The sequence below is a fragment of the Petromyzon marinus genome, chromosome 24 (assembly GCF_048934315.1).
Source record: "Petromyzon marinus isolate PM22_M1 ecotype Great Lakes invasive population chromosome 24, UKy_Petmar_22M1.pri1.0, whole genome shotgun sequence".
Lineage (NCBI taxonomy): Eukaryota > Metazoa > Chordata > Hyperoartia > Petromyzontiformes > Petromyzontidae > Petromyzon > Petromyzon marinus.
In genome coordinates, this window is record NC_133690.1 from 13,719,457 (window position 1) to 13,747,129 (window position 27,673).

Consider the following 27,673-nt stretch of genomic DNA (forward strand, 5'->3'; position numbering starts at 1 on the left):
GCGTTCTCTTCTTTTTTTGTTCGACCCCGTAGTTGTCGTTACCGGCTATTGTCGAGTCACGGAGCGCGCGCTAGTTCTGCGACCGTATTTTCCGCATGTTGTGAACTTCTTTCGCACCGTACGTAGCCCATCCGTGCTCATCGGAGGTGTATTTTAAACTGAAGTTTTTGGGGAAGGTGGGAGGGGGGGTATTTGTGTATATCACGTTATTAAACACCGGGGGTGACACGTTATGGAAAGTGCGTCTTACTTTTCTCCCTTCTTTTGCCCGAGCGTCTTATAATCCTGAAAATAAGGGGAAGCACAATGTTAGCGCCGTGCAATGCCGTGCGCTGTGCATATGTATGGCGTAGCACTTCTTTCGCGCCGTACTTAGCCAACCGTGCTAATCGTAGGTACTATGGGGGGTGGGGTAAAGGGCAGGAATGAGAGGTACCTCTCATTCCAATAGCAGCAGCAGCCACCGTTCGCCCAAGCAGCCTCCTCCTCCTCCCCACCCACCCCTCCTCTCTCACTATCTCGTTAAATGCGTCACCGCCTGAGCGCGCACCGCACTCAGGCAGGGTGAGGGACACACGCACGCACACAACGACACAGGGGGCAGCCACACTTACGGGGAGGGAGATACCTGTTAACTCGGTCGCAGGAGGAGGAGGAGTAAGGCAGGTGATTCACTCGGCCGTGAAAAAAAGGACGAGTTTGACTCGGAAGGGAACGGTGGGGGGGGGGGGGGGGACGAGGTGGGTTGACTCAAGCTGTGAAACAACGCGCTGAGGAGGTGAACCGCTCTGCTGGAAGGGAGGAGGTGGTGGTGGTTGGGCGGGAGGAGAGAGGGGGCTGTGAGGGCTCAACTCAGGTCTCACGAACCACAACCCCGGGGGAGACCCCAACGCTGCTCATCAACAGACCCCTTCCACCCGTGCGCTCGTCTCCCCCCGGCGCTCTGATGCGCAGGGCCAACGATGGAGCCTCCAAAGGGGTCCAAAGGCCAGGTGGCAGGCATCCTCACGGTGTGGGTCTGCCAGCAAGAGAAGGTGGTGTCTGGCATGACGCGGAGGACGACGTGCGCTGATGTTGTGAGGGCTCTCCTCGCGGAGCAGAGGAGAAACAACAACAACAGCAACAGCAGTAGCAGCAAGACGTTGGGCACCACGGGCTGCGGCGGTAAGTCTTTGATGGGACACCCGGACGCGTATGGCGTGGTGGAGAAGTGGCGCGGCTACGAGCGGGTGCTGCCCGGACGCACCAAGCTGCTGCGCCTGTGGACGGCGTGGGGCGCCGAGAGGTCGTGGGTGCGCTTCGTGCTCGTCAAGAAGGACGCGTTCGTGCAGGGCGCGGCGCTCAGAGCCGCCGAGGCCAGACTCGTGCAGAGCAAAGTGAAGCCGCAGCCGCCTCCGAGGAGCACGGCCAAGTTCATCGAGGCGCTGTCTCCGGAACTGCAGCGTCGCATCGTGCGCAAGGCCTTCCGCAAGTTAAGCGCGCTCAACGGCGTGAAGGAGGAGGAGGAGGAGGATGACGAAGACGACGATGCCGAGGATGATGACGTTGATGATGCCGAGGATGTTGACGATGAGAACGAGCCTGTGGCGGCGGAGATCGAGAAGAAGGAGGTGCGACAGAAGCGCATCAAACAGCAGCAGCACAAGCAGGGGGACGAGATTGATGAGTTGGGCGAGCACGAGAAGGAGATGACGAGGAGGATGAGGAGGGCCAGGAGGATGAGGAGATGCCTCGAGGCTCGCCAGTGCGCGCCGTCCCCGCCGCTGCCAGCGTTCGCCCAGCGCCTGGAGACGCTGGTGCACGTGGTCATCTCGCAGGACCACACCGTCCGGCAACAGACCCAGCGGCTGTGCCAGCTGGACGCCGAGATCGAGGAGTACGAGGCGAGGACTCACTCGGACCGCGTGCGCAAGGACGGGGCCAACTACGTGCACGACGCTTACGCGCTCGGGTACGGGCACGAGCACGCAGCAGCATCAGGAGGGAGAATGGAAGGAGAAGGTGGTGGTGGTGGTGGAGGAGGAGATTTTGACTCGCGTCCGTGGGAGGACTTCGAGGAGTATGCCCGCGTGTGCGGCGAGGTTCTGTCCCTCCACGAACAGCTGCGCGTACGCGAGAACACGATAGAGCGCCTGAGTCTGGAGCTGGAGCGCAATCGGCGCACAGCAGGAGGGAGCCGTGCAGCCTCGGCCAGCGACTCGCCGATAGCGGACGAGGAGGTCGAGGAGGCGACGGCGGCGGCGTACAAACTCTCGCCGGACGCGGACGAGACCACCGCCGATTTCCACCGCGTGGACTTCGAGGCCGAGAGACTGAAGAGCGAGTTGGGCGCGAGTGCCTACGTCGGGCTCAGGATGGACGTGGAGGTGCAGACGGCGGCGGGCGAGCTCGCGAGGAGCGAGCGGACGCTGCGGACGATGCAACGCGAGTTCGAGAGGCTCGTCAAGAATATCGAGAGGATGGGCGTGCAGCAGCAGCAGCAGCAGGAGGAGAAGGACCTAGACCGTGCCTCCACAACGTCCACGCAAAGGACGCAGGTCTCGTCGCCGCCGTCGCTGTGTCCTCCTCTTCACGTCGCTGTCGGCGGCAAGGAGTTTGCGAGCGGCGACGGCGACGACTCCGACACGGGACTCAGCTCCATGCACAGCCAAGACTCGGACACGGTCGTCGCTCTAGAGTCTTTGGTGTGAGAGACATTAGTCGTACATTATAATAATAATCATTATGATGATGGTGATGGAGGAAAAAAAAAAAAACAATACTAAACCTTTGTAAAGCGCAAACATTGGGCGGACTCGAGTTCAAAGCAACTGCACACGTGGGAAGCGTGATAAATTATTTGTACAGCGTGGAACGCGACGAACTTTGGGCTCTGTTATCGCGCGTTTACTTTTGTTTAAATGTCCATCTCGTTGCGACTCACGGCTGATGTTGCTTTATCTGCGTAAAAGATGTTGCTTTCTTTTTTTATCTGCGGGTTGGCTGATGAACGAACTAAAAAAAGTCACAGGGCCGTTCACGTCACGACTTAAATCACGATCGAGTTCAGTCTGGCATCAGTGCTTACCCGCAAAGTGGTGCTTCGTCTATTTTCGGATATTGTCCCGTGCCCTCCAATCGCTGCATGCCCACGTCGAAGAATTTCACGCCAATTTGTACGGCAGTGTGCTTGTGTGTTTAACACCACGCCGCGTGACAATCTATACAAGGCGTCTTACTGATACAGCAGCAATAATGACAATCCACTGCTAGATATAGGGCCTCCCCGCGGCGTGCATAGCGTGGTGGTTTTTTGACCATACTTCACCACTTTAGTGCGGGTTGGTGAAAGTGGGGACTATATACGTTGGAGCATAGATGGTGCAGCACAACGTGTGGGGGTTTATGCACCGTCATATGCTGACAACATAGACCTGAAGCAACCGAGAACATCTGTTTTTATTATAGATCACCCATCCAAGAAGTGTCGAGGCGTTGCTTCCGAGATTTAACGAGATCCGGCGTATTCGCGAGGTTATCCGGTCATGAAACGACGTAATGAGTGCAACTGTCAGAATGTTGTTTACAAAGGGTTTGCTCGCTCCAAAGCCGATTAATGAGGATTGATTGAAAGGCCCGTCGCTCATTTGCGTCAGTGCCTATGTTGTGTTAGTGACGTCGCGTGCGCAAATGTTTGTCCAACGGAAATGCTGTAACAGCGTACAATAACCCACCCTATTCCAGTACACCATTGACAATCCTAATGCCGTATTCTCCGAAATATGACACGTTCCCGAAAGTAAGACTCACCCAAAACAAGAATGGGTGCCACGGTGGCGAGATGTTAACTACCTCGCCGGGTATACAAGAGGTCGTGGGATTCGATCCCAAACGTGACGCCTGCTGTATACTTGGAGTTTGCGGTGTCTCTCTGCTCGTGGTCGCGTGGATTTTTCTCCGGGTCGTCCAGTTTGTCCCTCCACATTTAGAAACGTGCGTTTACAGCATTTAGCTGCGATAAATGTCCATGTGATAAGGCACTTCGTGGAGCTATCATTTGTGGCCAGATCGCTTCTGAAAAAGAGCTATATATTCCTCAGTGGGCCTTATCTGGTAAAATAAAAAATAGTTTATTTTAAATAGTTTACTTTTGTGCCCGGGTGCCAATCAAACTTTACCAATCACGGCACGCACACAAACACCTAATGAATTATAAACGCAGGTGAAAAAGTTTGTATTCTCCGGAGAATACGGTAAAAAACAATCCAGGAAAGACTTAACTTCTTCTCAAGGCTTTTAAATGTAAATTATAATCCTACGACTTCTTCAGAAGGGACTATTTTGGATTTTTAGCCAAATTCAGTTACAAGTTCCCAAATGTTTTTTTCATCATTCAAAACCATGCGAGAACCCACATTCACTTGGTATGTGTTGCATATGAATGGAAACCGCAGCACCTGGAGAAAAAAAATGCCCATCCCTTTGTCATCCACTGCTGGATGACAGCCTTCCCCCACACCTTGTCATTTATGGGGGATCATTTGACCATACTTCACCACTCTGGCCAGTCCAGGTTAGTGCAGGTGGGGGCCATCAAAAGGTGTAGTGCATCTTCTTTGGTTCTTTCGGTAAAGTCACGTAGAATGAGAATAAAATAATAAATTGATAAAATAAAATAACACAATAATATTCTCACGACGTTTCGGCCACAACACAAGCGGCCTTCATCAGGTGAAGGGGCGAGACTGTCTGGTTTATCAATTTATTATTTTATTCTCATTCTACGTGACTTTACCGAAAAAACCAAAGAAGATGAATCATTGCAGTCACGAAAGCTTTAAATCGAAAGGTGTAGTGCAGTTAATTTGAGCCGGGTCTGTTTGCGTCAGTGGACAGAAAAAAATTCGACACACTGCACACAACATCCAGTGTGCCCCTCGCCATGGATGTGGCTTCTAGTCACGTGTCTACTCCAGCCTGAACATCAACCCGTTAAATATCCATCGATAAATCGAGCCTTTGGTAAAACAAATCTGAAAAAGATCTGCACAATTTAATAACCTACTTGCTGCAGCTACCTATTCGGGGCCAACGGGTGAGCGATCAACCCCCACCTCTACCCCCACCTCTACCCCCAGACAAATCATTATTAATAAATGTAAGGCAAGTGAAATGCGTTTATTGTAATATTTGCTTTGTATTCGACACGATACGTATCAATAACCTACCAATATACATTTATACACAAGGCATGGTCAACAACATTTGATGTAGTGCTAAGCTGCATTCTAATTACCCCTAAAGCTATATCGAATTGTTATATATTAATTTATGAGCAGACGTATTTTTAAAAGGACGAACTTAATTGCAAGACATCGTTTTATCGCCGATTGTCAACTTTTTATGGCCACAATTTGCAAAATACCGTATTCCCTGGCTAATGTCACCCCTAAAATGAATACACACCCCAAATGTGTGCCTGCTGTTGATATCGTTACACTAATTTGGTCACTCACACGCGCCTACAGAATTATAAGACGCACACCCCCAAATGTTCGCTTTGATATACCAGGGCAAGGTCTGACCGTATAGTCCAGAGAATACGGTATACCTTGGGTTTTCTCAACTGACATGTGAATTCGAGTCAAACATAAAACACTGGTGCATGCTTTTATATGCAGAGATTGTTTTTCACACCTGGCCAGATATTACATTACAGGTTTTAAATAATAAATATATTTTATTTTATCATATTTCACACACGTGTGGGAGTCTGTCTTTTTTTAAAATCTCTAATGTGGTAACTACGCTCTCCGTTTACACACAGCTGTGTAGGTAAATGTGTGCTAATCCACTTTTACGCACGTACGCGCACTGGTGTGTCGGATACGCAGGATCAACCGCCTTCCTACAGTACCTGTCTTCTGGTGACATTTAATGCTGTATGGCAGCAGGGTTGGCCAAACCGCGGCTTATGAACCACAACGACTCCCGAGGCAGTTTCAGTTGCGGTTCGATAAAAACACAGCTAATTTCTAACTTTCCAATACAACTTAATTTTGAAAACTGGAAGAAGAATAAGAAGAATCATCATGCAAATCTGTGGTAGTTGGAGTTTACCCCAGGGCCCTCGTCGCTGGCAGCGGAGCCATTCACGAGTACTCTCAGGGCACTCCCAGAGATTTCTGATTTCAAAACGACACTGCTAACCGGCGCTAGCGAAGTGGCCGCATGACCCATCCCACGAGGTGTGTGTGCGTCTTGAAGATTCTGGTATGTGACTCGTAGTGTCATCAGTGATAATGTTGACATTTTTATTATGTTGAAGTTCTGTGCAAAACTAGTTACTACTGGCCAAGATTCCTTAGAGAATCTATCGAAATTGAGAGAAATAAAATTGTTTTACAGTTCGGATAGCTACAGGCTTAGCGCTGCTTGGAAGCGAATAATCAAGTAAATACACCGTTTAACTGCATGCCTATACAGGTCACCGTACGTCGATGGTGACTAACTGTTAGCAGACAACAACAGAAACTGCGATTTTCCTGCGCACAAAAAACGACAGGATGTGCAAGCACAGTGTGCATGCATACTATGGATGCACAATGTACGTTGATTATCCTATGAATAACATAACCGGTAATGTGTACCCGTGGTGATTTATATGCATTAAACACCCCCCCCCCCCCCGGGCCTTCACACCTGATTGGCTCCCAAGTGACTACGTCACATATACCCCTCTATTTAAGAACGAAACAGGAGGATTTCCCGACAAATCTTACTGTCGGCTGATGATGCTAGTTGTAATTACTGGCGAAACGTCGTACTCGAATTTTAAATGTTGTGGGTTTGCTCTCCAACACACCGGTGTGCTGTACTAGTAACGAATTGGTATTTTTGTTTACGTGACAAACCTTACTAATTGCTGTATCGGGTGGTGGCAGATTTAACGACACATTTAGATTTACGCGATCTAACCCAAAAAAAAAACTATTTTAGGGTCAGCAAGTTTGGACAATCCTGGTGTATAGGATTTCTATTTTGCAACATCAATGGGGCGATTCAGGGTCGCGATTTATTTGCATCATATTTTATTTTTATTGTAGGGATGTATTGGCCACCAACAGCTGTACCGGCCACGTGAATACATTAAATACAAGAACAACATAAAACATGTATGTAGCTTCCTACACATGGGGCTTAATTTGTGAATCATTCGCTTAGAACATCGTATACATGAATTGATTCATTGATGCACCTCAACTGTTAAAGCATTATTGGTAATTGTTCATTGGGTGCAAATTAACATACTTCACCATATATGCCGGTCTGCTGATTGGTAACAGGAACGTAGGATCTGTCTGCTGTGGGAGTCCATTTATGGCAGTGTAACTTTTTAGGTCATTGCATTCCACTCTCCATTAGCAAGGTGTCTGATAAAAATCAATAACGATTACAAAATCACACAACTATGCAGAGGACGCTGAATGGAGGACACATGCCTGGAATCATTTGTCCAGGCAGAGAGACGCAAACACGTGGGCTGGACGGCATTCCGTAATATTTCGCATCACCATCGTTGTCAATGCGAGCAAAATGAACGTGGGCGTGGGGGGACATTAAAATCGGTGCAATAAAAGACTATCAGGGTGTAGTGGATACATTCCAAGCAGGAACATGTCAAAAGAGGAAGCCAAACTTTGATAATCAAACAGGAGTGGTAGACGGAAGGAATGTAATTGCACAAGGACATGGGCAGGAGTATGAATGTAGATGTATTTTCCCCCCATCAAATCATCTGATTAAAGAGTATTGTGATTGACGAGGAGCAGTCAGTATGACGGCAAAAAGATTAAACCGATGACTTCATTTTTGCCGAATTGTAAACCACCCGACGACTGAAATAATTTGTCATCTTCGATGAGTTCACCTCATCCTTCATTGCGTGCGTCGTAGACACGCGAAAGCACGTTTCGATGTCTGCGTCAGCACCGTTGCAATCTGCACCTCGACAGTCGACGTGGGGGAAAGTGGCGCCACTCTAGCGGGCCTCTCACGCGAGCGTGGCTGTGGTGAAACAAGACCACGGGGCATCTCTTGGGTCTGCGTGCACCGTGATGGAGAACACTGCCTGGGATACAGGCCAGGCCGTGTCGCCACGTGTCCCATACCGTGGAGAGAAAACAACGACGACCAACGTGGCACGCTATGTTAAATATTGAGTGTCCCGTTGTCTCCGAGTCAACGCAGCTACGTGCCATTGTCCGTGTTTCTGCCGTGTAAAGTTATACGGTCACTCTCCCAGCCAGTGTATTTGCCGTTTACTGTAGTGCCGGGGTCAGTTTCCTACACGTGCTCAGTGTTGTGTTTGGACAGAGGACGGGCTTCTCGTGTCCCGGACAATGGCATCTCAAATGACCTCCGAGACTAACACAGAGCCATCTGGCCTCGGGAAACCGTCACCAACTTTGGGAAACTGGCAAGGCTTAACAGATTGCCGACTTAATTTCGTATTTTACTCACGTCAACAGCGTTTAAGAATAGTACATTGGGATGCTGCCACGTGGTGTAAGGGGCCGTCCATAAATGACGTCACGCACCTAGGGGGGGCGGTCAAACATTTGTGACGATGTGTGACGAGGGGGGGGGTTAAGAAATGTGACGTCACATCAAAATGCGCAACTTTAAATAAACATTGTCTGTTAATTAAATAGACTTTTTAATAAATGTTTCCCCCTACAACATCAGAGTGCAGCGCCACATTAAATACGCACCACAATGACAATAGTTTAAAGCGATTTGAAGCATGTTTTATTTTCAAAATGGAAATATGGTTTTGGGGGGGAGGGGGGGCAGAGCTTTGTGACGTCATATTTGAGGGGAGGGTCTGACTTTTTGTGACGCCGTGTGACGAGGGGGGGTAAAAAATCGTCCAAAATCGCCCCTAATGGTTAACACGTTGGACAATCCTGAGTGGCTGCTCGTTGGTGCAAGGTTCCCAAATCCCTCGGCTCCTCTGTTCACCCAGAAACATGAATGGGTACGCCGCAATTAGTCAATGGGCAGATCGCTCGTGGTTAGGTAAAGTGGGGAATACCCCCACCCCTTTCAGAATGGACGGCCAGCTTGGAAGAGTAGACCAAACACCCTCTGTAAGGATTCTCTAGAGAGCTCCCGGCAGTGGAGGCCTTTCCCTCGAGAGTCGTGCGATGAGAAACGCATGGCTGCGCTTGTCTTTTGTGTCCTTTATTGTTTGAAGTTATTTGTGTATATCTCGCTAAAACTCCACGTTTATATATATAAAAAAAAATTACCGAATGAAGACCACACTGCTTCCTAATCACAGTCTACCCGTGCTTTCACCCATAAAGGGGTTGTAATTTATTTCACTATTAAGTGGTCGAGGCGTACATTTTCATTGACACAACATTTCACGCTGAAAGAGCTCGACAGATACATCTGGCACTCCAAGCAGAACAATGGCAAACAAAGATCCGCGCCTCTACCGCGCGGACATCCTCCCCGTGCTGCTGCTTCTGCCGCAGCACGGCTCCGCTGTGGACAATGTCAGCGGCTTTTGTTTTTTGCGTGCAGGATTACTGCTGAACGTGTTCGAGCCGTGGTTGTCCGTGACGGTCCCACACTCGGCATCCGCAAAAGCGAGCAGCGTCACAGAGCGCCGGCGTCCGTACGTCGGACGGCACCCCCCTCCGGTGGTGACCGAACGCGGTCAGGGTCAGGAGACGTCGCGTCTTCGGAACCACGTGGCTCGGGTGGGTGGCCCGATCGCAACCACGGCCCCCCCCCCCCACGCCGCACCGCGGCCACGGTCGTCGACGGGTGGCGGCCGTGGAGCTGCTCCCACGGCGGGACTGGAGCCGACCTCGGGACAGACCGCGATGGGGCCGACGTGAAACGTCACGGGCTGGGAGCGTGCCCGGCGTGGCGGCGCGCTCAGGGCAAGCGGGTCGCGTGGCGGCATCTCGCGGGGACCGCGACCGGTGATGACGACGATGAGCACGACGATGGTGATGATATCCCCCTCCACCACCCCTCCCCACAGCCTGATTACACCCTTTGTCGATGTTTCCTATTATTTAGAGATTCCACCAATTACCACGAATTGAAGCCTATTGTCGGAGCGCTCAGCAATACTGAGAAAAGAAATCGGAGCCGTTCCGCTTCAGTGCCAACCCACGGCTTCAATGTGGACTTTGCCTTTTTTTCGGAGAGCAACTACAGCAATAGCCAATAACAATGTGCAAAAAACAATGTGCAAAATACCACGCTTAACCTTCTTGCATGGTGCACAGTCTGTTCTATAACGCGGCAGTTGCATTCCTGAAGAAGACAGCATTATGGGAAAGAAACTAAATATATTATATAGGATAAAGTACAATGCGCGATAGCACGTGAGATGCGTACACAGGCTGATCAAACACTGAGGCGTGTGGATAGCGTCTAGAAGCATCCAGCAGCATCCCGCCTTGTGCGATGCTACGCCGAGGCAGCCGTACAACCGCTTACTCCTACTCACGTGACGTAGTTGTTCTGTTCACTCAATCGTGTTATATCCAATTCGCATCCGCATTATAAAAAATGTGGTCCCTAATACATTCTGGGAATCAAAATCAAGATGCCAATTTCATAGTAATGCTACCACTCCAGGTAATGCAATGGAAATTTGAAAAACATAAGTTCTTACACACGTGCTTCGTTTGATGTATCTCGCGCCAACTCAGAAATATGATAAAATGATCGATGCATTCTTTCACCCCTCACACGTGCATAAAAACCTGCTCGATTTCAGCTGTGTAATGTTCAAATCCCTGCCCTGTGTGTGTGTGGCATAACTGTGCAAAACTCTGGCTGTGCAATATTTCAGGGGACGTTTATAGATGCACTTAGGTCATTACACAATGCCAGTAATTCGGGCAGAGAAAATGTTGTTTCAAAGAGAATAGTGAGCCGTGTAAAGTTTATGTTCATTATAAAGTGCCTTAGTGTGAACTGAAGGAAGCCTATTGACCTTGAATGCGAGCGATGACCTCAAGAAATAGGTCAAGGCATCTGCCGTTATTATTATTATTCAAGTGCAACTTACCATGGCTGGACAATGTTTTTATTCAAACATGTTTACGGTAATCCAGGTGATTTTTTTTCCCAGTCATGCACAATGCACCCACGAGTAAAGGCTGGGGAAAGGCATCAAATTACTTCTTAAAGTGTGTACAGGAGAACTCCTCTTTTCCGTGATCCAGCAGAAACTGTTGTTATTATTAGTGGTCTTTCTATAATCCATGATTATCCACATTTTTTCCTGTAGATTAGTAAAATATTGGATAGCAGGATGCACGATATCCATCCCCTACATCAGCACAGAAGAGGAACTCTGATATGTAAACTCTTTATAATCCTGAAAGAAAACCCTCGATGCATTTTATATTAGATAATTTATTGACAACAACTGTGTCCTAAGCTTGATGTGGCGGATTCGCTAATGAAATTGAAAAAGGGAACAAAAGAGTGTTACTCTACTTGATGACAGTGGAAAATTATATTTCAGACAAAAGCACCAGAAGCAATCGTCATTTTAAAATGTATTCTCTATTTCAGGAATGATCAGCAGTTAATGCACTTTTTTAAGAAGCTTCTCTATTCCACAATCAAAGCTAACTTTAGAGCCATAAGGTGAATTGCAATCGTGTAATTTACGATAACCATTTTTAAATAAACATGACTAAAATAAATGTTTAAATTCTTAAAGCAGTCACAATATTGATATAAACGTCAGCATATTCATAAAATGCAATGCTGAACATGAAATAAGGTATTTTAAATAAGCATTTCAATTATGCCCACTATGAGTAATGTAATTATTCGGAAGGCCTTAAAATAAAATATAATGTATCTTTAATTTCATTATATATACCAAACCTTATAGTATTCTTTTTTTATAATGACCTATGCCTAAAGTGTCCTGGCTGGCTGCTGGCTGGCCTCCTCTCTACTCCAACAGGCGGCGGCCAACATCAGCAGCAAGTGATATCAGAACCGGTCGCACTGATCAGTTTTGGTGAAGTTTTGGTGAATTATGGGTAAAAAAAAAACTACCCCATGACCGAACATGGCGTGGGGGAGGAAGATGACCACCTCTCAATCCATGTTGGTTGTGAGCGTTTTGTCGACGTTATCATCATAGTTGACTTCATTTTACCAGGTGAGAATCCAAACGATTAATATTCTTGGTTCTTTCGGTAAAGTCACTTAAATAGAAAATAAAAAAACGATTTAATGTTAGTGGCTGTGGGACATTGCCACCAAACCGGCAGAGATTCAGAAGACACAATAGATAGTGACACTGGAGGAGGTTGGATGGACGAATATAGTTTTTGTGCTCCTATTTATGTAATTATTTTGCCAGAATGTTATTTAAAATCTCAGAGAACCAAAAAAACTATCAAAATATTTATTATATTTCCATTTAATTACACAAAATACCAGACTACTTCCAGTGCTCCCATCGCAGGATGATTGTGAGAAGAGACAGCTGTGTCTTATTTGATGTTGCAGCGCAACGGGCTCCTCCACTAGCACCATTACAAATAAGGCTTCGGCAAATTGTGTTAGGTTTCTATTGTAAAAAAAAAATCACAATTCAATCAGAGAGAGCGGATTCTATTCCAGACTACACAGACATGACTCGTGTTCTGCTTCAGTCATACACAGGTGCTGGTCACACTGGAGTGTTAAACCAGAACTAGGTCACGTGCAGAATGGTCCCCAGTGCCACAGTTTGTTTGTCTGCAGGAGAGTTTGCTGTGGAAATTTGTAAAAATTGCATTTTGGTTGGCAAGGTCATTTAAAATAATTGCGTTTTTCTGCCCATGTACAATTTAATACCGAATAAGATTAACAGATCTTGTCACATCTCAGAAGCTAAGCAGGATTTTTTGAGGCTGCATAGGGCTTGGATTAGTGACCACCATGTATAAGAGGTTTGAGATAAGACGGCTGCGGGCTATTTAGGAGGCAGTGCAGCACGATCCATTGCTGTACTGTGCTTCTATGCTCCCAAATCTATGCTCCGTACCTTCACCAACTCGTACTGACCATTGTAGTGAACTATTGGTTCATAACCATCTCGATCCAACCGGTACGGAAAGGGGGGAGGCCCTCAAGGCAGTGTACTGCCAAAAGGGCTACCCGTGTGCACACGCGCGTTTAATGCATTGTCTGAAGGCATCAAAACACCAGTAACCTCACATTCTTGGTTCTTTCGGTAAAGTCACGTTGAAGGGAAACATTAAAATAATAAAATATATATATAAACCAGTGACCTCGTAAAACAACATTGCACTTGCTTTTAAAACTGGTGACGGATAAATTTTTCGGTGTCTTAGGGAAGGAAAAAAAAACTGCCCATTCAACTAAGGTCATAAAGCCCACGTTGATTCACAGCGCCAGTGTCTCAATAATGAAGAGGCAGGCGAAGGTGTCATTTCATAAGTTGGCTCGAAGTCAGACGTCTCTCCACCACAGGATCGCCGCCTCCCTGTTCGTGTGAATTTCCACGTGAGGAAGGGTGTCCCCACACTCAGATTAATTTTAATGCAATTGCTTTGTGAAATGTACGAGCACGCGACCAAGGCATGCCATATGGATAATTAAAAGCGAGTGTTTTTCAATGCTAAGCACGATTTATTTTTGACGAATGGACCTTTTTTCCCCCATCACAAACAAACAAATCAATGTGCAAAGGAGGAGCCTTCAAATGTATGCGTGTGCTTTTATATTTTAGTAAATTGATTTGGTTCTTAACCTATTTGGGGGGGGGGGGGCGAGGAGGAGGTTCAGTTGTTAGCACAGTAGGCTTTCAACCAAATTATCTCGGTTCGATTCCCAGCCATGAATATAACATCAACGGAATGCGATACCAGCTGAGGACCACCCCCTCTTCACCACCACACCACACTGAGCACCATGGTGAAGTCTAGTTCAACTACACCCATGACAGGCATGCCATGGGGAGGCCTTCATCCAGCAGTGGATTGACAAAGGTTCCACGTGCCACGACCGGCGCACACAAATATTTCTGTAACTTCACACCTTTACATTTGTATTGCATTTTACGCGTCATTTACATTTAGTCAATTCTTGGTAACAATTTACAAAATATTTGTGATTAACGCGAGCACTGCTAAGTAAGTGACCATGTGTGACCATACCCCACGTAAATTGTCTCGCGCACCCCCCAGAGATGTCCCGTGCACCCCCAGGAACACGCGTGCCTCAGGACGGGAACTTCCGATCTAAACAAAAGAGCTCATCAGCGCACAGCTGTCAGAAATGTCGAGAGCATCAAGAAGTTATAGATTTCGGAGCCCCTTGCCACACCGTTGTACTTTCTGCTCATCTCTTTTCTTGTCGCCGCGCTGTCTTCTCGTTGTTCCCTTTCCTTCGTTTTCTCAAATCACAGCGTGAGTGTCATGCTCGTATTGTGCCGGTGTCGTATGTACCCGGATTCTGTACTTAGAAGAAGAACACACATTTTAGAAGTAGTGTGCGGTTAATTCAATAGCACGCCAGTTGGCGGAATACTCATTTGAAGTCTCTAATTTTTTTTCTTGAGCAAGTTTCATATATAAAAAAAAAATAATGACGGGGAGGGGAAAAAAGGAGGCTTTGATAAGCAGCGGTCATGTTCAGCGTAGTTGACTGGCACTGGATAGCTTCCCTCTGGCCGGGAGCATTAACATGACAATCACCGCCGAGCCTTTCCCGCATCTCACATTCCCCTGCTGCAAGTCGCTGCAGACGTTTCTAACCATCTGCACAAAAACTTGTTTTGCCGTAGGAAATTGGGGTAGGAGGAAAAGAAACACTGCGAGCAACATGAAACCCCTTGGACCGCTACCAAAATCGTGTTAAAACAGTTACCAGCGCAATTTTTTTTATAGCAATGGGGATAGATTCTAGACGCATTCGTTGTGTTACACACTGCATTATTATCATCACTATTTTGGCCTAACATCTTCGACTACGTCAATGATGTACTTTGCGAACGTGCTGCGTTGTGAAAGGGGTGAACTCAAAGACGAAATGTTCATGCAGCAATCGTTCACCAAACAATATTTCCACCGTACAACTTTGCGGAGTGTGAAAATTACACAACTGGCATTTAAAATTTCCCATACATTTCATGTTATGTCCACCATAAACGGGGAGGCTACGCAACAGTGGGGTTTTTTAGGTCTGTCTCTCTTCGGCATCATCCATATCACGTCGACAAGTCGACGTTGTAAAGAAGAAAAGATTTGGCATATGTCAGACTCGTTGTGCGCGATGGGATGCAATGTCACGTGTCCCTATTAGATTTCAAAATTCCCCGATGCCCCCCCCGCCGCCCCACCCATTGCGGGCCGCGGTGAGAGCGTCACAGACGCGGGACATTAATGGATTTCCTTAATTGCATTCTTACGAGAACGGGTGTCCACAGGTCCACTGCCCACCCTCTCGTTTTCAGAGATATACTACACCTCGGCATTGCCCTTTTCGCGCAGCGACAAACTCGTGACAGGCTACCCCCTTGAGCGCCGATACGCCGGCCGTAAAAAAAAGAGAGAATGATTGATGCCATCATCACTCTCCACACATACCTTAAAGACGTTTTTGGCAAGAGGACGTGCTGACGATGTTAAAGTGATAACAGTCGTGGAGCTGCAATAATAATAATAAAAAGCTCTTCCTTCATGTCGGTGCAATAACGGGGCAGGGAGCGGTGGCGCAGCGGTGAGCGCGCCGGATGCAAGAATTAACTTGGCGAGCCGACTTGGATTTCAGGCCACGGCCAACATCGGTGGCAAGTGATATCAGAACTGGTCGCTCGTGCGCCGTCCCTCCCTTCACCAACCCGCACCGATGAGTTTTGGTGAAGTTTGGTGCAAAAAAAAACCCCACGACTGAACGTGGAGTGGGGAGAAACATGGCAATATCTCACGCCGCGTCCGTTAAAATGTGAGCATTTTCTCGACGTTATCATGATAATTGACTTCATTTTACTAGGTGAGAGAACCCACCTTTTGCAATGGTGACCTGGGTCAACAAGTTACAAGGACGCCTCACTGGTGTATCAAATTAGCAGGACACGTGGTGGGGTAAAGTGTGGGCACTCACATCTCCTAAGTTACCTGGACAACGTATGTGCTCCATTGAGCTCTCTCTAGAGGTCATTTTGCGATCAGTGGCGTGAGGAAGCAGTTGCAGGTCTTCACTTTTGTTCGCCGCGGTGCCGAGATGTTAACTACCTCGCCTGGTATACAGCAGGTCACGGATTCGATTTCAACTATGACGCCTACTGTATATTTGGAGTTTGCGTGTACTTCCCGTGGTCGTGTGGATTTTTCTCCGCGCCCTCCGTTTTTTCCCTCCACATTTAGAAAGACGCATTTAAAGTATTTGGCTGCTATAAATTTCCACGTAATAAGCCGTTTCGTTAAGGCCATCAATTATGGCCAGGGCACTTATATAAAAAAAGAGCTATGCAGCTCAGTGGGCCTTACCTGGTAAAATAATGTTACAAGTTTAATCGTTTAGTTTTTACCTCCGTTACAAAGCTAAGAGATGCTCAGTCGTTCATCATTAATTTGACACGGTGCACAAACAAATTGTAACACTTTCTGCAAATGATAATAAACTGCACGCGTTAAGAAAGAAAACTAAAGCGAAACAAATGTGGAATTACGGTCAGATGATCGATTCACGGTAACGAGTAATTCAAATTAATTTCATGCTTAAAAAATTGCGTGTTAAATATGGCATACAGTGTGCCAATAGCAACCATACAGATGCTTAACGATTGAGTGGAAGTCCTCCTAACGACTTTGGGACTTTCAAAAACATTTTGAAAAATGATTGGCAATTGTGGTGTTTTTATTGTTGAGATATCCCTTCATTAACCATGCATATTAATATACTCCCCATGCCCCCTCTAATCTCCCCGATCTTTGGTCCTACCGTTTGGTAGGGAAAAGGTCCCAGAATGATCCCTCATCAGCCCCCATTAGGGGGTAGAATTTCGCCTAGGGTGCGACTTCCGATCCCATATTCTCCGCGCGCGAGTTTGTTCACCCTCTCTTGTGTTCGTGCTTGCAGTTTATCGGCAGGTCGGGTGTGGTGGTGTAAAATGTGAGTACTCTCACCGCTGTCAAAACGTCTGTCTGGCTAGTGTGGAACAAGTAGCCTCTAGCGGGGCTCTCTGGAGCTTCGATAATGTAAGACGTTCTACCTACGGTGGTATAAGCATTTTCAGCGCCGTCATAATCTACATTTTTTTTTTAAAGTAATATCAAGTACACAAGGATCTGAGGTTACAATTTAGTTTTGCGGCTTTTAAAATCAACAGTATTTACAAAACGAGACCCCATTGAGCGCAGCGTATTCTTACAAATAACAAATTAATTGTTGTGATGTCGCATTCCGCTTCCTGAATCTTCGTCGCTTGGCAAGGACTCGGGCCAAAAAAAAATGTGAAATCGCTGAGACCAAGAGCACAAACGCTTGTCACCTAAGTGCAGGGCAAGGCTGAAGAGCGAGAGGAAATGGCTGGTAAAGGTAGCCTCCCGGGTGGGAGAGTGAAAGAATGGGGCATTCGGATTTTCGTAGGGGGGGGGGGGGAGTTACTTTACTTCACAGCCTTGCCCCCCCCAAACAAAACATCGCTTGTGTGAGGCAAGGAAACCTGAGCAGAAGTGACTTGGGGGGGGGGGGGTGAGGGGGGGTAAGAGAGCTCCTCCTCTGGAGCCGTGCCGAGGGAGGCTGGCAGGGCATCAATGCGTTTCTTTTAGCGGCCATTAAGCACGTTCGCCTCACGTTCCACCCCCACGCACGGCTCTGCCCTTGATAGACGTCTCACTCCCTCCTCGCTGCAGTGAAGACATCTCGTGTGTGTGTGTGTAGCTGGGCACTAGTGAGGGTGGGGGGCAGAGTGGTTGTCACAGTGTGCTATGAACCCAGCGGAGCAAGTTCCTGGGCAACCTCCCGTTTCACAAGGCTGCACGTGGCCAGAGTGGTGAAGTATGGTCAAGCAACCCCCGTGACCAAACGGGCTTAAGAAACCCTTCGTCTCGCAGTGAATTGACACAGCGTTTTCAGTGATTGGGAGAATTATGCAAGTTCTAATTATGGCCTATGATGGGATAGAGGGCTGAAACATTGTACAACGGAAGTCATCTGTATACTTAGAACAATAAAAATGTGGATAAACATTTTTTTATTCAGTTCCCCAAAATTGGGGGGAGGATTACATCCTTGATATTTTAAATTGTTTATAATCTCGGACTATCCAAATCTGCCCTTAATGGTTTTCAAGGGCAAAGCATATATCACTGGAAGTTTATTGGCAAGATGGGACACTGGTGTATAATTAATTTACAGCCGTTAAATCAACTCCTTGGCAAATGCCTCCCCACACCTTGTAGGTCACGGGGGGTTGTTTGGCTGTACTTCATCATGCTGGTCAGTGCGTGTTCATGAAGGGGAGTCAAGGAATCGTTGAGGATGCTGCTCACAACAGATGTTAACCATGGCCTGGAATCAAACTCACGATCCCAGATTCATAGCAGAACGCGCGAGAGAATGTGCCAACTTTCAACCCTGTAAGGGCGCCAAAACATCCAGTTAGAGTTTAACATCAAATTTTAAAATCCTAAAACAAGGGTTAAGGAAGTAAACACCAGGGATGTAGAGTTCACCGAAACACAAAAAGACACGTTCAAAATAACAATGTTGGCGATAATCATTCTACTTCGCGTTGTGTCTAAACTGGTGTCAATTTCCAAACATGCCCTCTGAGTGCACAAAAATCGTTTATTCAATAAATTTACTTTTGGGTAAAAAAAAAAATCCTGACAACAAACGGTCGCCTAAATACGCCAAAATTAAGTGAAAACTATTTTATCGTGGCCATTGGCCACCGTAAATGCACTTTAAAAAAAGGCCCGTTCCAACACCCAGGATCTCTGCAGTGACAGTGGTAATGGATGTGAGTTCCCACCAGTCAGCATTACTTCTCCCTCCCCTCTTTGTGCCCCTGGGTTAGGGGTGGGGGTTGAGCGCTAAATTGATGGGGACAAAGTCAAATTGGTTAGGCTCGCTGAAAAAGTAGCCATACACTGAGAGCACCCCTAAGCAACTGCGCTTCACAAGTAAATATGGAAAGTGGTATAAATCGTTTTTGTTGCTGTTGGAAAAGCATCAATATACACTTATATGCAAATAAATATCACTTTATTGCAAAAAAGGGAGGCTGCAAATATTGTATTCGCAAGGTGAAAGATTAATTCCTGAAATAACAAATGGGGAAACATCTGAAACTGGCTTAGTGCTCTGGCATATTAGCATCCCAACGAGCCACCCAGTCACCCTCAATGTTATCAATATATTAGGATTGCTTCAGCAAGCTCTCATACCAAACAGCAGTAATATCGGCGGCAAGATCCATTAAAAACACAGTTCGCTTTGCAAGGACGGGTTTTATTAGCTGTTGAAATTGAAAAGGTGATGCACTTCACGAGTTACTGAAACATGCAGATTAGAATCTGTCCTTTGACATAATGCATGGATTAGGGTAGCGCCTCGATTCAGAAGCGTCTGGCTTCGCCAAATGGATGAAAATCTTATTAGTTGGTAGAGCGAAACTCTTTCATGGCGTTGTAAGCGATCAGACCAACTCCACATTCCCTAATAACCTTTGCCAATTCAATCCTAGGATTTTTTGCTGTTGTTAAATCGCCATTGACTGGCTTCTTTCTCTTTGGCACGCACGCACACACGCGCGCACACACACATGCTTTCACGGCATTCAAATCACACGGAATCTCAAGGATTAGGTCGCAAGCTGTTGGTGAGTAAGGCCAAGGAGTCCACGATTCATGACGCGCTTTTTTGCTGCGAGCTAATGCAAATTCACTCGAGCCAGGATAAATATTGAGGTGCGCGTTGCGTTTTCGCCACGCAAGCAAGTTAACGCTGCCTGCGAGTGTTACGTAACGAATAGGCGAGTGAAACGTATGCGATTTATTTACTTCGTTTAACCTTTTTAAAAATAAAGTAGAAAAATACATTGAGAGCACGGGTATCAAGTGCGATCTCTCCTGATAACTTTGTTATTGCACAGCGAGTTTTACATTTGTATGACGGGCGTCTGAGAGAAGCCAAATTTGTCAGGTGGGAAGCAAAAATAACCCCCAAAGGCGCCCACCGTGTCGAGGGATTTAACTTTGCGGCGGGGCAAATGGACCGCCGATTCGCAAAACGACAGCAGCGCCCCTTCGCGAATATTCTCGCTGGAAGAAATGCAATGTAGGGGGGTGGCTCGGCGAACGTCCCAAAAGATATTCAGAATTTAAAAGCGGGAACGTAACCGTGGGGCGGCGCGTGGCGCATGGCAACATCAAAAAAATGATAAAAGGGCCAAACGATACGCTTGTAAAATAACAGCGCGCTCGCACGAGGCGAGCCTCTCCATGGTCACTTTAACACCTGCCAAGAAACGTCTCTGGCGCTGTATTGTCACGCAAATCATGATGATTAAAATCAGCCATGGTCAATCCACTGCTGGATGAAGGCCTCCTCAAGCCACCACCACTACCGCCACCTCTCATTATCCATCAATTTATTAATCCACCCGGTACCTGCAGACGAGCCGATTTCATCACTCCATCTCCTCGGTCGATGTCCTCTCGGACACGTGTCGCACAAATCACACGTGTGACGCACGACCGCCATAGCCTGATGCCAGCGCTGTGCTTGTCCTATGCGAGGTGACATGTATTTGTTCAGGTGACCCAGACGTATGGCTTTTGACCCGTATTACTCGGCACAGTAACACCATACCCTGGATCGAACATTTTGACATAGCAGAACCAAAAGAGACATCGGCATGTATTTTTCAGTGTTTATGCAATTGGCCTTAAAGCCACGCCGTGGACGGGTCCTTGATTCATGCTTAAATAGCAACATGGGCATTTTATAGCCCCTTCGTGAAACCACTGCTAGATGAGGGCCCTCCGAACGCCATGCTCATTAAAATGGGGGGGTTATTCGATCATACTTCACCATTCTGGTCAGTGCTGTGTTTTCCCAATGATCTCGACACGCCCGCCAGCCCCCCCACCCCACCCTCCCCTCAACTCGCCTGAAATCATACTCTTTGGTCCTTTCGGTAAAGTCACGTAGGTATAAAATAAAATAAATCACGACGTTTCGAGCGCAACACAAGCGTCCATCATCAGGCTTTCTCACCTGATGATGGACGCTTGCTGTCTCGCCTGAAATCGTCTAATAAGAGATTCCAAACGCAGCCTCCAACCTTCGGAGAGATGGTGAACGGAATGTGGGGTGGGGGTGGGGGGCGAAACACACCGTAGACAAAACAAAGACTTCATTGGGTGACCTAACGGAACCATCCTTTTTGCTGGCTTCGCCTCTCACCGTAAAGTGTAGGCCACGGTGAATCACTGCATTCGAAAGGACAGACCACACACCACCACGCGGCCGATGTTGCTCAGCATCTACACGAGCGGAAGATTTTAAAAAATATATAATCCCACCCGTGACTGCGGAGCGACACAGGCGATGGAACGGGCAGTTAACTGCTGAATGCCCAATCAAGAAGAGCATGGAGCGGGGGGGAGGGGGCACCAACGTAGTGAGCGCGGCGGTGGCAGGATGTTAACTACCTCGCCCGGTATACAGGAGATCGTGGGTTCAATTCTGACGCTGCCGCCTGTAATATTTGGAGCTTGCGTGTCTCTCTCCCTGTGCTTGGGTGGGATTTTTCTTCGGGTCCTCCGGGGGTTTCCCTCCACATTTAGAATCAACGTCACGCGTTTAGAGCATTTGGCCGCTATAAATGTCCACGTGATAAGCCACTTTGTTGAGCTATCATTTGTGGTCAGGTCGCTTCTGAAAAAGAGCTATATAGGGGCCGTCCATCAATGCGTTTCTAATCGCACGACTCTTGAGGGAAAGGCCTCCACTGCCGGGAGCTCTCTAGAGAATCCTTACAGAGGGTGTTTGGTCTACTCTTCCAAGCTGGCCGTCCATCCTGAAAGGGGTGGGGGTATTCCCCACTTTACCTAACCACGAGCGACCTGCCCATTGACTAATTGCGGCGTACCCATTCATGTTTCTGGGTGAACAGAGGAGCCGAGGGATTTGGGAACCTTGCACCAACGAGCAGCCCCTCTGGATTGTCCAACGTGTTAACCATTAGGGGCGATTTTGGACGATTTTTGATCTCCCCCCCTCGTCACACGGCGTCACAAAAAGTCAGACCCCCGCTCAAATATGACGTCACGAAGCTCTGCCTCCCCCCCCCAAAAGAAAAAAATGCTTCAAATCGCTTTAAACTATTGTCACTGTAGTGCATATTTAATTTGGCGCTGCACTCTGATGTAGTCTATTTAAGTAAGTAGAACGTGTTGTCTATCTTTATCTAAAGTTGCGCATTTTGATGTGACGTCACATTTCACACCCCCCCCCCCCTCGTCACACATCGTCACAAATGTCTGACAACCCCCTCCCAAGGTGCGTGACGTCATTTATGGACGGCCCCATAGCTTCGGGCCGAACCTGGTAAAAAAATTAACAAGTAAGTTTTTAAGTAGTAAATAGTTCTCCAGCTCATACAACCAGCGCTGTCAAAATGGCTCAAGAGCCTTTAACACCGTTGTATAACTTTTGTTATGGTTCCGAAAACAAGTTACTCATCTTCTTGGTTCTTTCAGTAAAGTCACGTAGAAGGGAAACAATAAAATAATAAAAATATAAAACAATAAAATTCTCACGACGTTTCGACTGCAACACAAGCAATTATCATCAGGTGTGAAAACCACAGCAAGAAAATTAGAAAAAAGTGGCGGGTTTTTTTTTACATTAGTACCACAGAGAGCGATTTGGCAGCTTGTTCAGATGGACGAGTCCATCTATGTTCGGAAAAGAGGAGGGGGGGGACGAAAATAATGGATGCGGTCTGAAAGCCACTATAAGCGTGAACAATCAATTAAGACCCGAAATGGTTTATCAAATCCTTCCAATGATTGCTAAGCCAGAATCCATCTTCTCTGTTGAAATTGTCTCTGTGTTTGTATATGTGTATGTGGATAGCCTCATGAACGAATCTCTCATGGTAGCCAGATGGCTTGCAAAGAACCTCTGTCTTGGAGAAGTCAATGTCATGTGAGCCTATTGAATTATAACAGTGATCTGCCACGGCCGAGGTGTTGGTCCTACCGTTTTTTAGGTCTGCTTTGTGTTCACGAATGCGGTCCGAGACATGTTTGGTTTCTCCAATGTAACTACTACCACAGAGGCAACTTAGTTTGTAGATGCAAGGGTACTGTATGTCCGGAATCACATCTTTTACAGACGGAACCAGATCACGGATTTTATGTAATGTGTTGAATTGGACCTGGATCTTGTGTTTATTCAAGATTTTGGAGATCTTTTTTTTGTGATCCCCGCAATGTAGGGTAAAGTGATGGTTTTGAAAGGCTCCTCAAGAGGGACCTTCTTCATGGTTGGAGTGATAGCTTTGCGGATTGTGTAGTCGGAGTAACCATTAGTGTACGTGCTTGAGTTCACTGGCTATGTGTTCCTGGTCGGATATGCATTGGGTTCTATGGTGCAGAGTCTTGATGAGGGAATTCTTCTGGGATGGATGGTGGTGGGAATCCGGTTTCAGGTGAGCATCCGTATGGGTAACTTTCCTGTAGACAGAGTGGCTCATTGAACCATCAGGTCTCTTTTTTATTAGGATATCCAAAAAAGGTCACTTGCCATCTTTTTCGACTTCCATGGTAAATCTGATGGCTGGGTGTATGGAATTTATGTGGTCGAAGAATTGGCCTAGAGCAGGCTGACCATGCGGCCAGATGACAAAAGTGTCATCCATGTACCTCTTCCATAAGGTTGGGCGCAGAGTGGCAGTCTGGATGGCGTCAGTCTCAAATTTATCCATGAAAATGTTGGCTACAACCGGAGATAGGGGGGAGCCTATTAGGGTGCCCTCAGTTTGTTTGTAGAAAGTTCCATTCCAAGTGAAGTATGTATTGGTTAAGCAGTGTCTCACCAGGGGGGGGGGGGGGTACCTCAGTGTTTAGTCCTTGATGAACCAAGTCTTCAATAATTGCGATGGTGTCAGGTACAGGAACTTTGGTGAATAAGGAAACTACATCAACACTGACAAGCAGGTCGTCTGCGGACAGGGAAATACCCGTGATTGTCGATACCAGGTGAGTAGAATTTTGTATCGCAGAGGTGGTTTTTCCAGTGAAAGGCCACAGGATTTCAAAACCATCACTTTACCCTACATTGCGGGGATCACAAAAAGGATCTCCAAAATCTTGAATAAACACAAGATCCAGGTCCGATTCAACACATTACATAAAATCCGTGATCCGGTTCCGTCTGTAAAAGATGTGATTCCGGACATATAGTACCTTGGCGTCTACAAACTAAGTTGCCTCTGTGGTAGTAGTTACATTGGAGAAACCAAACGACATGTCTCGGACCGCATTCGTGAACACAAAGCAGACCTAAAACACGGTAGGACCAACACCTCGGCCGTGGCAGATCACTATTATAATTCAGTAGGCTCACATGACATTTACTTCTCCAATACAGAGGTTATTTGCAAGCCATCTGGCTACCATGAGAGATTCGTTCATGAGGCTATCCACATATACAAACACAGAGACAATTTCAACCGAGAAGATGGATTCTGGCTTAGCAATCATTGGAAGGATTTGATAAACCATTTCGGGTCTTAATTGATTGTTCACGCTTATAGTGGCTTTCAGACCGCATCCATTATTTTTCGTCTCCCCCCTCCTGTTTTCCGAACATAGATGGACTCGTCCACCTGAATAACTGACAAATCGCTCTCCGTGGTTCTAACGTTAAAAAAACGCCACTTTTTCAAAATTTCTTGCTGTGGTTTTCACATCTGCTGATGATTGCTTGTGTTGCAGTCGAAACGTCGTGAAAATTTGATTGTTTTATATTTGTATTATTTTATTGTTTCCCTTCTACTTGACTTTACCGAATGAGCCAAGAATATGAATCCCTGCAGTCACGAAAGCTTTTAATCAAAAGTTACTCATCGTTTCAACGCTCTGTACGAAATAAGTGCGGCGTTATTGAAGGGGGGAGGGATGCGGGTGTGTAGAAGTACAGTACAACAATGGGTTATCCCCTGCCTTCTTATACCCACAACGTAGCGGCACAACCTGCAGAATAGAGTCCTGCATTGTTGTTACCCATCGCAGCACTAGCCAGGCTCCATCCCGTTTGGCTTTCGAGATGTGACGAGATTTGGCACATTCTGGGTGATTGGGTCGTAGGAACCAATGATTTCATAATGATCACTGCTGCATCAACAACGGCGACTCATGCACAATAAGGAACAAAAACACGTCCCCGTGGAATACTGCTACATTAATTGGTCCGTGTGAATAACAGCGAAATTCAAAGTGCTTCACGTGGTACAGTACTCCTGAAAAAGGTTGGCCTGGATTGCCCCGGAGGGCCGACGTGACTCATGGGTGACCTTAAAACCGAAGTAAATTACGTTGCTAAAACCGTGAATCATTCAATTAAGCGTCCTGCACATGCAGGGTGTGAGCGTTATGGCAAGACAGGGCTCAGTAATTCCGCCCCCCCCCAAACACCAATGCCATGGCAACAACGGCAGTGTCTTGAGACACCTTCCAAGACAGACATACGGCGGGCTTTTTATTTTTTGCGATGGTTTTTTTGTAGATAAAACAATACTGTGGTGGAAATCCACTTAGCCGAAATTAGATCTTTGCAGAGGGAGGTCTCATCATTGTTTTCCCCTTGGAAATAACCGATTTTCTAAAACGCGGAATAGAGTGGCCAAACCTGGCGATGTGCAGGATGAATTTGCCTCTCTGCATATAGGAGCCAATGGATCAGGTAACAACAGGACGTGCTTTTAGCAACATCCCAGATTGGTTCTTATATTCGTGCGCAAGCTCAGATAGATATAGTCGTCGCGTGGTTAAAATATATTTTGCACATATTTTATACACCACGTAGTGTCAACCAGTATGCACATGGACACCCATGTTATTAACCATATACAGGATATGGAAACAACATGTACACAACATGCAGTTGTCATGCTCCTACCCAAATTAGTGGAATTTTTACCAAGAACATTCTCAGTGGGCTTAACATCAGTGGGCTTAACACGGAGGCTTTCGCGACCAATATTACTCCTAATAAAGGCTTTTTTCGGTTAGATCGCATAAATGTGTCATGGTCAACCCACAACCACCCGACAGCCAATCGGTAAAGGTTTGTCAGGTAGACAAAGCGTGCCAATTAGTTACTATTTCACCGGTATGTTGGAGAGTAATGTAAATGCTGTGGGTTTACTCTCCAACACACCAGCGTGCTGAAGTAACTATTTTTTGTTTACGTGACACACCTTATTAATTGGCTGTGTTGGGTGGTGGTGGGTTAACGACACATTTATGTTTACATGATCTAACCAAAACACATTTATTATGAATCAGTGGGCTCTCCAGAAACAGCTCAGGGAGGTCACACACAAGAACAATCTACAGTGGAGGGTTTCCAAGTCCACGTTAGCTGTGCCTAATAGACAATGGAATATTAGTTGCTTATGAAATGGGGTGGGGGGGATTTATTCAAAAATATATAGCATTTGTGCTGTATGCGTGGACACGTGTGGGGTTTTTAAAAACACCCTTCCACTGCCCACAAATCTCAAGACAGAAAAATCAATCGCTGATGAATGCCGTAACCATAATGTAATTGCCTCGCTGCCACTGGAATTACAGTACTGAAAACAAAGAAGTTACATTGACATGTAGCTATTTTTGACAAGTTAATGCTCGGGGCTGCAGGCTTAAACAATGATATTCTGTGGGGGGGGGGGGGGAAATGGAGCTTATATGCAAGCGTCATTTTTTACAAACTGAAAGCTGCAGATTTATTTTGTTCAATGGAAGTCGTTTCAGAAATTAAAAATTACAGCCCATTAACAACTCAAGATTTTGGTCAAATAATGCTCATATGCCGGTGCAGAGATTACAGTGGGTGGTGTAAATTAATCCATGTAATTTATTATGCTTTTTGACTCCTCTAATTGACTGACCCCTCCTCCCAGCATAGACCCAGAGGCATGACTTCATTAATTGGATTTAAAACTGAGAACAGACAGTGACATTGCTGCTCCACTGCATCTTTGATTCATGATGTTTAATAAAAAATATATTAAAAGTTGCAAATTACATTTTATGTTGCAGTAATCTGTATAAACCATTGGATTTTGAGATAATGCATTACTAGGCCGTTTTGGGGATATCTATAGACTCCATGAGCCTGCAGAAAGCACACGTGTCTTACCGTGACGATAATATACGTACCACAATTCCAATGAAATCCATGCGAGAGAACGTACACAAAGGAGATGGAGCAATGAAATCAGCTGTTGTGCTGGTGCTATGTGGATCAGCTACATTGCAGAACCGTGAGAGATGTAACGGCCTTCATTCCAGCAGTGGATTGATCAAAACAGTTGACGATAGTGTATTATGATGATATATCTCACGTGTGTGTGTTTCTGTGCGCACGATCC

General features: G+C 46.5%; 1 protein-coding gene and 1 long non-coding RNA gene across 2 annotated transcripts in view; both read left to right on the forward strand.

Moving 5' to 3' along the window:
- Positions 1–299: 299 nt before the first annotated feature.
- LOC116945566 (ras association domain-containing protein 10-like) lies at positions 300–5,737 on the forward strand. Its single transcript, XM_032959991.2, has one exon. It carries the CDS (start codon positions 963–965, stop codon positions 2,688–2,690), a length of 1,728 nt encoding a protein of 575 aa, XP_032815882.2. The 5' UTR covers positions 300–962; the 3' UTR covers positions 2,691–5,737.
- Positions 5,738–9,804: 4,067 nt separating this feature from the next.
- The window catches only part of LOC116945567 (uncharacterized), a 49,120-nt gene continuing 31,251 nt past the window's right edge, over positions 9,805–27,673 (forward strand). Inside the window, exon 1 of the long non-coding RNA XR_012945219.1 lies at positions 9,805–10,007. This is a non-coding gene — a long non-coding RNA (uncharacterized LOC116945567). The remainder of the gene's footprint in view (positions 10,008–27,673) is intronic.

Coding starts and splice junctions, on each gene's coding strand:
- LOC116945566 (XM_032959991.2), top strand. CDS start 963: ATGGAGCCTCCAAAGGGGTCCAAAGGCCAGGTGGCAGGCATCCTCACG.